We start from the raw sequence: 11,519 nt of genomic DNA, 5'->3' as shown, positions 1-11,519 counted from the left end.
ACAACGTTGCGGCGTTGACATACATAACACAGACGCTGAACTTTGAGATTAACGATGATGTGTGCTTTGTTTTGCACAATTAAATTTCATTTTGTATGCAGTCAGTGCAAATGTAAACAATGGCAGTGAAGGTGATTTGAAATCAGCTGGTTTTGGAGGCAGTGCAAACTGGGATTTAGAAAAATAAACAGAAAACGAAATAAAGAAATTTAGAAACAAAAACTTTAATTTATTTAAAATAATTAAAGTAATAAAATTTTAATTAAAAAATTTGAGAAAACTGAAATATTAAGAATTAAAATTAATTACAAAAATTAAAAAAAAATTTTAAATTAAAATAATTAAAACTAAAAATTAAAATAAAATCGATTAAAAATTTGTTTTAAAGTGAAAAAGTGTACAAAGCGCCTGCTTTTGCTTAAAACGCAGAAACTGTCGAAACAGTCAGTGGCAATAAAATTAAAAACAGCAAAAAAGCAATCGCATACACTCATAGAATTTTCGTAGAAATCCCTAAATAATTGCGCTGACGTCAGTCTGTGTGGCGCGACAACGTGCGCACCTATAAACACATACTTACACATGTGCTTATTGTTGTTAGTACGTACTTAACTATGTACTAAGTGAGCAGAGATTTGCACTCGTTTTGCGCAGAAAAGGCAACGTTGAGCCAATTGTTATAGGAATAAATGAAAATAATTCACTTAAATCGCCACTAAATGTGGAAAATGCTAGAAAACGTGTCAAAATCACAAGTAGACGAAAGTAAATAATAACAGAAAATAATAAAAGCCAAGAAAAAACTCGCCAATTATTTAAAATTGATTTTAACTCGTGTTTTGTGCAGTTTTTGTTGTGAAATGCACTCGAGTTGTTAATATTATTGCAAATTTATGACGTGTAAATAAGGCGACAAATCAACACGGTAAATATTTTGCACAATTATTCAATATTGACATATTTACCTATATGCTTGTAGGTATATATTAGGGTGGTGCAAAATACAGTATTTTTTTTTGCTCAGCTTGAGGTTAAAATCCGTAGATTATAAAAAAAGAAAATTTTTGGACAAAAAAAAAACTTTTTTTTAACATCTCAGTTTTAAAGTAAAGTTTCGAGTTAAAATTTTAATTTCTTAAAAAATTTTTTATAAGTTTTCTAGAAGCTGTGAAGAGTCCTCTTTCTGGCCAATTGAAAGTTATCAACTTAAAAAAAATTTTGTGGTCATTATTGGAGTCTTAAAAAGTCTTAAACGACAACATGCTTTTCTCAAGCGTTAAAATAAATTTTGAGTCAAAAACCGTCTCATTCGGTAATTTTTATATAAATGTAAAGAGTTTAAACGAAAAATACATTTTTTTGTCCAAAAAAAATTTTAACTCAAAATGTACTTTAAAACTGAGATGTTAAATACATTTTGTTTTTGTCCAAAAACTTTTTTTTTATAATCTACAGATTTTACCCTCAGGCCAAGCAAAAAAAATTTTTTTTCGCTCCACCCTAGTATATATGTACATACATATGTTTAAAAATAACTTATAAGCTATTTGTTTTAAGTACTCAAGTGTATTTGTAGAAGTGTGGACACTAGTGTACGACTAAGCGAAAGCGATGGAATTCAAAAGACAGTTAGAAAATTTGGATTTAAAAATTAGTTTGCAGTTTTTATAAAATAAATAACTGGTGTTCAGTATAAAATACAATTATATGGAGCATTCATAAGTATACAAAAATACAGTGTTTTTTTAGACATGTGGTTTTCAAGCAGAAATAAAACGCATATAATTTAATGTTATGGCAAGGAATTTAGCTACATTATAAAGATAAGTGTTTGCCATTATATTTTAAATATGATTTCGGGCAAGTTACCGCTGCGGCTGGCTCGCATAAATTCCAGGCGAAAGGCCTAATTTTCTTCACTAAATTAATGGCTTCCTTGGCTGTATGGCATGTAGCGCCAGATTGACGGTACCAATCGTCGTCCACATCAAATTTTCTAATTCAGGCACGAAAAAGTCATTTATTATGGCTATATAGCGTTCAATACTGACTGTAACGACGATTCCCATGTCCATAGAGCAAGCCAAATAGTGACTTTTTGAGAACATAACGGCATCTCAGCAATGGCTAGTGGATTGTCAACACTCTAAATGCGATAATTTTGTTTATTAACGTGCCCATTTAACAAAAATTGAGCTTCATTACAGAAGAAATTTTTCTTATGGAAATCGAGATCGGTGGCCCATTCACCAGAACGTTGATGGTCTTTCAGCTGTCAATCCAGCACGGATTGGATTTTGTAAGACCGCAAAGCTAGATCTTTCCAAAATCTTTCATAAAGTAGATGGGCACAGAGCCAATTGTTGCGCGCGATGGCGGATGGACTCATTCGGGTCTTCTTCGATATTCTGCTCCACAGCACCAATTGCGTCTTCAGTGCGCACTGTACACCATCTCTAAGAATGCGAATTATCAACTAGAGTAAATCTTCTGTGAAACCTCGCTATGCTCGCGAATTAAACCATTATTTTGGTAATAAATTTGAAAAATTTGCAAACGTTGTTTCAGAGTAAGTTTGTTCATTATGAAATGGCAAACCAAACTGAGTATAAATCAAGTAACAGCTGTCAAAAAGACCAACTTCGAAAAAATGATTGCCTCATTGAAAACCACACCTCTTAAACAACATCCATTATAATCAGCGATGCCTTTGGTTTATGCTTCCTTGGTAGACATATAATTTTCTACCTATATTTATTGTTTATAATAATTCCATGAGAGAACAATAATACAAGTCTTAGCTATCTTTCTAATGCTAACATGACAACTTTTGAGCACAGTTTGCTCCACTTTTATTTATTATCTTTATAAATATTCGATTTCGTTGTTGAATTTTCTTTATACATTTTTTATACATAAAAATCTATATAGGTATATATTTTTTATATAAAAAAAAATTGAAAATTATTTTTTTTAATTTCAGAATATATTAATTTTTCTGACGCGAAAAACCTCTTACGTGCAGTCATTTTGAAGCGACAGCACTGCCAAGCAATATAAAATATTTCGCAAAGCAAAGCCAAATCGATAAATAAGCGCATACTATGTACAAATTGCAAATTTGGTCCAAACAAACACAACAAAAATCATCAAAATTAATTAAACGACCAAAACAACAACAACACCTAAAGCAAGAACCACCGCCTCAAACAACACGCGAATTGCATCAATTGCAGCGGAAAATACGTGCAACAAAAACAATTGCAACAGCAACTACACAGTTTGCCAGCAAGTTAGAAAAAGCAACAAGTTCATACAACAACAACAGCAACAAGCAATTACTTTTATATTATATACACTTGTTAAACGCTTATCAGCAACAATTGCGCGCGTTTAGCAATTTATTGCATTTGATCACACATTTCCTGCAAAGCAGACGTGCGCATCAGCTGATCGAAAGCTCTGAGCTGAGATATTTTATCGATTATACATAGCGAAGCGATAGGCGCGTGGCGATCGAAAGCAGCGACCGACAGCAGCAGCAGCAACGACGCAATAACAATACTTTTGCGACAACGTCAACAGCCCCGTTAATTAACGGCACAGAAGAAGTAGTAAAATAAATCAATTTTATTTTCCTACAAACAAAACAAATAAAACTTAAAAGAGCAGACACAACGCTTTCGCGAAACACAAGGGAACGAAACGAAACACATTGGCACGCAGTGACAACGACACATAGCGACGCCATGAATATCGATAGTCCGATTTTTGTGCCGCGCAATAACGCGCCAATCGTCTCCACGCCGGCGGCACAGCTTAAGGTGTCGGGTGCACCACTGGTGGACTCTAAAGTGCCCAAGTCCCCGTCGGCTCTAGGCATCACAATGCCACCCATTGCAGGCAAAATCACAGATAACAACAATTTTAAGCACAACAACAACAATATGGGCGGCTATTGGCCTCTCTTCAACAATGCCGCGGCATACTATCCATGCGGCATTAGCGGCAAATATTTGCAATTTTGCCAGCAGCAACAACAACAACAGCAGCAGCAATATATGCAACACTTTTTGCAGCGTCAAAGAACTTTGCCGAACTTTCACAATCAGTGGACGCAGAGGAAAAATTTAAATGCCGCAATCGGCCAGCGACAACAACAGCAGCAACAACGTAAGCAAATAACAAAAACGACAGCAGCAGCAGCAGCAGCAATATCGACGGAAATGTCTGCACAGCAGAATCAGCAGCGGCGTAAGAAGCAGAAAATGCAACAGCAAGCCCTGCAACAACAAAAACAACAACAAACGGCGGAACTACGGCAACAACAACAAGTGAATATTACAAAATTTCCGATTGCGAATAAAACAACGGATTCGCTTTCGCCGAAGTTAACAGTTGCAACAACAACAACAATCTCAAACCAAGATACGTTGTTGTTGTTGCCAGCAGCTGAAGAAATTATCAACATTACTGTTGTAAACGACTATAATTTAAACAGCAATAATATTGTTATCGACAAAAATACAATTTCGAACAACAACAACAAAGTGGATGAAGATATCAATATGGCAACACTTGCAATAATAAGTAATGGTACAACCGCGTTGCCAAACCAATCAACTCAATTGGTTGAAGAGGCGGAAATTTCGACAAAGAAAGGTGAGTGTTAACCTTCAATGAACCGTTAGCTAAATATAACCAACTTAATTGAGTATGTCTGTATAAAAAATATATTTGGGCAATGTTCTGGATATATTACACCATCCATCAGATGTTACATCACTTGATTACGAACGTGATTGCAAGTCTTTTCCTGGTTTACGAAATAATTTCTAAATGAAATATAGTCTCAAAATTATATTTTCTAATTGTAAACCGCTAACTATAGATTAATTCCCGAATCCCCTGTCACATTAGGTGTGCGCCTTAATCAATATACTTGCATGCTATTAGTTGGTGGATGACTTCGCTAACTGTCAAACCTTTCCTTTGAGCTACTTATCATGTGCTATAAAGCCTCTGTGATTTTGGCTTAAAAAGTATCACTAAAGGTATTTAGAAATAATATAAGAGGCTCAATATTTTTCCATTTTATATAGGTTTTCTAGCTTCTAGACATTAAGATCATTTAACTAACTAGTATATATTGACCATTAGGTACATAGTATTTCATTACAGCAACAAATCGTTACCAATCTATTTACGGTAGACGATAAGCTAACACAGCGGTGTATGTCAACATCCTCATACTTTTTTAACACTCATAGAAGAGAGAGAGAGAGAGAGAGAGGAGGAGGAGAAAATATTTTTTAGATGATATTCACCGATTTCAGGGTTTATAAACATTCGGATGTATTCTTTTCTCTTTCGCATAAGTAAAAACTGTACAGAATCAAGTTTAAAATCATATCTAAAAGATTACAGACCAAAAGCTGAATGTTTTAAAAGACCTGTTTTCAAAACAATGTTAAAAAATTACTGGAGCTAAACTCTCAAAAAAGGTACACTTAGGAAATATCAGCACATAGAATCGCCGCAATCACCACCAATTTAATTAAAAAAATATTTTATTTATAATTGCGGTTTTTTTTTTGATAATTATTGTATGAGTCCCCTGCAGTTTAATTTTGTTTGCGATAACTTTGTTTATTCGCTATTTTGTAGAGTCATCAAAACATTCTAAATTCCAGATAACGAAGTTTAAATAAACAAATGCTAATGCAAGTGCATATAAATAAAATTCCGCAAAACCACAACAACAATAAAAACAATAATAACAATAGCAAACGAGGTGAGATTTTATGATTTGATGCCTTTCAATGACTTTCAACTGGTTTCGGCTAAATTGACAAATGCTCGAGTTGTTATAGTTATTGTTGTAGGTGATTAAGTATCTAGTTGTTGTTTTTGGCATTTATGCTTGCTTTCACAGGTTATTACACTAGCCGTCTGCACTTATTTACCTACATACTTATTTGATTGTGCTATTCAAAAAAAATGTTATCAATGTATGTGTGTGTGTGTGCGCCATAGGTACAAGTTACAGTGGTAGGTGTATAACACATGTGTGTTTGATTTTGCGTTTGCATTTGCAAACTGCCATTTGATAAAAAAAACTCTAAATTAATCAATACCAGTTAAATAACATAAAAAAGCAACACACCTCTGCGCGCTCAAACTCACACACAGGCATAAATATAAACGTATAGGTATGTACCGCTAGCCTATTTGAGTCGCAAAGGGGTGTTTGCGACTCAAGGTCAACGCATGGCATTGAACTTGCAGTTGTTGGTTAAGGTTGCTGCTTGTTTTCGAGGTCAAAACCCCACAACCACCATCGGCGAGCACTCAATGCCAGCAAACACTACTCGCGAAAGCCGAAATAGCAGTCGGGCGCACGACCACACACAACCAAGCGGGTAGTTGGGCAAGAGACGGTGGCGCAAAAAATGGCAGAAGAAATGAGATAAAAATAATAACAATAATAGTCATAACAGCCAGCAATCATGTGTAACCACAAAACACCAATAACAAACAAAAAAAAAATGGTGCTAAATATCTTCCAAATGTCGAACAAACGCTTAAAATAGCAAAGTCTTACAAAGAAAAACTAAAAAAATATTTCGTTAAGTCCAAAAATAATAGACTCTAAGAAAAAACAAATTTTTTAGGTTGTTGACTGCGCGGCTTGTGGCGGATGTGTTTTGCTCGGTGCTAGGTACACCTCGGCGCAACTGCATAGTAGCGGTAAAAACGAGTTCGTTAAATTTGTTTAGAACGATTTCGCAATACATATACCGTCGAACAGTGAGCAGCTGAGTGAAAGATAAAAACATATATAATATAAGTATAAAGCAAAAAATATAAGTAAAAGCAACAACAATTTGAAGAAAAGAGTTCATTGCACTTGTAAAGCAAAGACAAAGCTTCGGCGAAAAAGTAGCGAAAGAAAACCAAAACAAAATGAGTTTGATATGAAAAAATTAAAAAATGATAAGAAAAAATCAAAAAATAAAAAAAGCTCCAAACCAAAAGCTCTAAGCTGAAGTGTGATAAACCACACGTTGATTGCGTCGCAGGCCTCCTTATATTGTTGTGTTTTTCCCCATAGTTTGATTATGTCAATTAAATGGGTCAGTAGCCTATATATTCACTAATTAATTTCATTAAAAAATATTTTTTATGTCGTCATTGCGCTTTTTTTACATACAGTGGCGCCGAAAACTTTTTTGATTTGGGAAGAAGTTTCATATTTATATTTTATAAAATTTGCCATGGAATTAAGAGATTTTAGGTGTTAAATAATTTCTTATTTTCAGGGAAAAAGCAATTAAATAAATTCCAATTTTTAGTGGAGAAACTTTTACTTTTACTCTCTGCGCGCTTAAATGTAGGCAACAATTTTATCGTCAGATTCCAATGGTGGTATATGGAATTTTTTCAATGGAAATACGAAATAGATATAAATTGACTTACCAACATATCGTTGCTTTTGTGATGATAACTGTAAAAAAAAGTTTTAAGTGTAATTAGCAAAAAGTTCTCGAGCGCTCTGGAATGGAATTAAAACTCTTTTTTTCTCAAAACTAAGTTTTTTTTAACTGGTGACCATTGTAGCTCAAAAATCGCTAGATAAATTTCAATGAAATTTATACAATTTTTTGAAAACATGAAAAACTAGTAGTTATCGAATGACTTTTTCAAGTTCGGTTTTTTATAAATAATTTACTGCACCACAAGGTGCTTTGGTTGGAACTAGATCAACACAAACAGCCATTATCTTTCAAATTATTAATTTTTTTTTTCAAATGCTGTCAAGTCAAGTCAAAACCTCATTTATTTATTTTATATTAAAAATTGTAATTTCATGTTTTTGTGTACAACTAAAAAATTTGATACAAAAACTAGGAAATTCAGCTCATAATTTCGTCTAATTACATACGTGTACTAAGCTAAGTTCCCGAGGTGAAAATTAAAAAAATGTATTATATATTGAGACAAATATACCCCATTTCAACTCCCTCTATATGTCACAACACTGTATTGTTATTATTTTTCTTGCTTTAATCGTCTTACACACACGTCACAGAGACTCGCGTTCACATAATTGCATACTACATTCGCACAAACTTCTAAATAAAATAATATATATGCCAATATATTTATAGCTACGAACTTGTTGCTTGAGGCATTTGACCTGTTTTGTTTAAGAATTTGAACACAAACATGTGAACAGTAAGAACAACACATACGCCTTTGCAAGTGACAAGATTTTTAGGGCTTTGAATATGCCTGCGCACATAATGGCGATAAGCTAATAACACAGACGACATTCATTGCCTCTTGGAGAGTACTTGTATATATTGTATATTATTATTTGATAGTATATTCCACTGACCGACTACTCGATCTATAATGCAGTTGCCTTGTTTATGAATTAATGAGTACACATTATAATTTTTATGATTGTAATCCTAAATAATAAAGATATTGTTTCAGACATAATAAAGATATTTAATTTAAATATTATATGTATACCTATGTGTTTATCATTGTGTAGAATTTCTAATCTGAGGGTTGGCATAAAGACAGATAAGTTTTATAGTAGTACAGATTTCTTCCAATTATCTTTTAATCTTCTAACATGAAGTCACATCTTGAGAGAACATACAAATCTCTTTCAAGATTACTTTTATTTGAAAATATTTTGGCAGGGTCTTAACCATCTTTTTATACTATATGTACATATTCGTCCATAACTATATTCGCGCGGTTTGCCAAGTGATGGCGTAACTTGAGTATTATTCCATAGTTCCAATATTCCGAACATGCGTTGGAAAGTCATTGTCCTTGTGCGTCTTTCTCACTGAAATACGGTATGCAACAATATATTTTTTCACTTAAATATGTCGAGCTTTGTGTCTGAAAAAAGTGATTCTGTGGGGAGTTCTGCTTCATTACTTTAATATGAAGAAAAATTAGCCGAAAGTCAGCGTATTTTGTTGGAATGGTTAATATGCTTTCGCTTTTCAAAATTGATTTTTACGATTTAAAAGTGGTGAGTTTCACTTGAAAGAGGGAGAACGTCCTCGGCGGCCAATACAGTTTGAGGTTGAGGAACTGGAAGCATTACTCGATGATGTTTGTTGACAGAGCTCGCAGATTCTTTGGGAGTTTCTTAAGTGGCCATTTTAAATAATATAAAAGCAGACGGATACACTCAAAAGCAAGGAAATTGAGTGCCATATAAATGAAGTCAAGAGATGTTGGAGAGACATTGGAATTGAATCCATTACGACAACTCTAAAAACAAAAAAATTTTGAAAGCTTAGAACATTCAGCCAGCAATTATTAATTTCAAATTCTCTCCCTCTTTTTAGATTCCTAACGGCACCATTATCATTAAAATTTATTCATGAGGGTGGAATTTAAGACGAGATTAGTCTAAACATTTTTTAAACTCATTTCTCAAGAAAAGCTTGTAAAACCTTAATATGTAGATGTTTATATATGTTAATATGTATGTAGGTATATATGGACCATAGGTATACGAGTACTTTTCACTTGGAGTGACATTCATCTGTATAACTATTTGTGGTTGAAAATATTGTCGTTGCTACCAGCAAAGGCACACAACCCATTTATGGCATCTTCCGCTACACATAATCGTTGCTGTTGTTGTTGCTGTGTTGGCCTCTATGTGACCCACTTAAAAAGGCGTGCAAGCAAGTAAAGAGACAAAGTAAAAATTGACAGACCGGCAGTCAACCGTTAAGGTTTCTCTTTATTTGTATGTGTAGCTATTATGACTTTTATGTTGTTAGTGTTATTTTTGTTGTTGTATCGCTTTTGTTAATATTTATTTTTATTATTATTGTACTTTTTACTGATTTTGCAGCGGTAACAGCTCATTGTTTGCTGGCGTTACGGCGCACCTTTCACTCTTTTGTACCATGTAATTGTCGGTCGTATTTATTAACCGTTGTTCGTACGTACATATATACGTATGTATATGAGTTTGTTTATCTGTTGACTGTAAATTTACATGAAGTTGGCGTAGGTCATAACCGTATTTGGTTAACCTTCTTTGTGTGGCAGCAACGCGACCGCAGCTTTTTTTATTTTTGTTGTGAGCCTCAATGCGCTTCGGCATTTATGTTTACTTTATTATAATTTTGAGATGCGTTATTGATTTTTTGTACTTTGGAAATGTTACTTGAAAAGGCAATGACAGACGCCTATTGACAGAGCTCATGTAAACAAAACACTACAGTTTTCGAAAAAAAAGGTTCGGCTACAAAAAAAAATTTTTTGGAAATTTTTAAAACACCTAGGAGTCAATATAAAGTTTCTGTTTTTTTTCTGAAGACAGATTAAGTAAAAAGTCTTTTGGATTCGATTTGAGTCTGTCTGGACCCTCCTTCCTCAGGATATACCTGTAGTGTTACAGCTCGAAGCCAGTTTTGTCTGAAGGTTGTCGAATTACATGTATAATGTTATTATTCTGAATCGCCTACAAATAATCAAAAGCCAAAATCGAAGTTGATTAAATATCGAACAATGGAATTGTATAAGATTATACCAAAAAAAAGAAACTTGAAAGATTTACGTAAATTACTAGTACAGACCTGGATAAGTTTTTTCAGATTAGTCGCAGCTTTTGAAAAGCGCAATAAATTTAGTCGAACCCTATCACAGTAGTGTCTTAAAAAAACTTCCACATCGTATTTCGATTCAAAGGTTTCGTTTATCTTCGTCGTTTTCACACAAAAGGGATACAAAATTTATAGTTAATATAGCTGTGGTTCCGACAAATGAGCAGCTTCTTATGGAGAAAACGACGTATGCAAGTATTTGCGTCCATATATACAGACGGACGGATAGCTTAGATCGACTCAGCTCGTCACGCTGATAATTTATTTATATACTTTATTAGCTCGCCGACGTTTCTTTCCAATCCAAACATAATACATGTGACTGTCTTCCTCTTTTTGCGTCACGATAGATCGATTACACTGTGAATCAAGGTTAAACTTCTTCCGAGAAATATATGTTTTATAAATTCTTCTTCTCAATTTCTCTCTTTGTTGCAAAATTACTCTCTTTGCTAGTCCTCTTAATCAAATTTTTTACTGGGTTGTGGTTTCGGCCTTCAATTTCACTGATTATTTCATCACAATTCACATGGCAAGTGAAATCACAAGTTTTCTCGCACATGAGCTCAGATATTTAAAAGCACTTAAATGAATTCACACAAAAATTGTCATTAAAATTTAAAGCAAATGATAGTGCGAAAATAAATGACAAACTAATAAAAATTAAAAAAAAATGCGCCTTTTCACCGCAACGTGATGTTGCCAACATCACCAGAGCCAACGTACGCTCGCTTTTGGTGACTTTTAATTTGGCTTGTCCTCGCACAAGATCAATCAGCAAGAGGAAGCATAAGACAAGTGTGTATATATACTTATTTATGTATTTAGGTGTGTAAATGGTTGACTTTCGCAGCTTTTGAG

At 33.8% G+C, this 11,519-nt stretch overlaps 1 protein-coding gene across 1 annotated transcript in view; it reads left to right on the top strand.

The window, feature by feature from the left end:
• The first annotated feature begins 310 nt into the window (after positions 1-310).
• The window catches only part of LOC106621138 (uncharacterized), a 99,527-nt gene continuing 88,318 nt past the window's right edge, over positions 311-11,519 (top strand). Inside the window, exons 1-2 of the mRNA XM_036362285.2 lie at positions 311-925; positions 2,984-4,662. Coding sequence (XP_036218178.2) covers positions 3,750-4,662 — 913 coding nt within the window. The 5' untranslated portion in view covers positions 311-925; positions 2,984-3,749. The remainder of the gene's footprint in view (positions 926-2,983; positions 4,663-11,519) is intronic.

This window comes from Bactrocera oleae, chromosome 5, assembly GCF_042242935.1.
Source record: "Bactrocera oleae isolate idBacOlea1 chromosome 5, idBacOlea1, whole genome shotgun sequence".
Classification (NCBI taxonomy): domain Eukaryota; kingdom Metazoa; phylum Arthropoda; class Insecta; order Diptera; family Tephritidae; genus Bactrocera; species Bactrocera oleae.
This window is presented reverse-complemented; position numbering and strand designations above follow the sequence as displayed.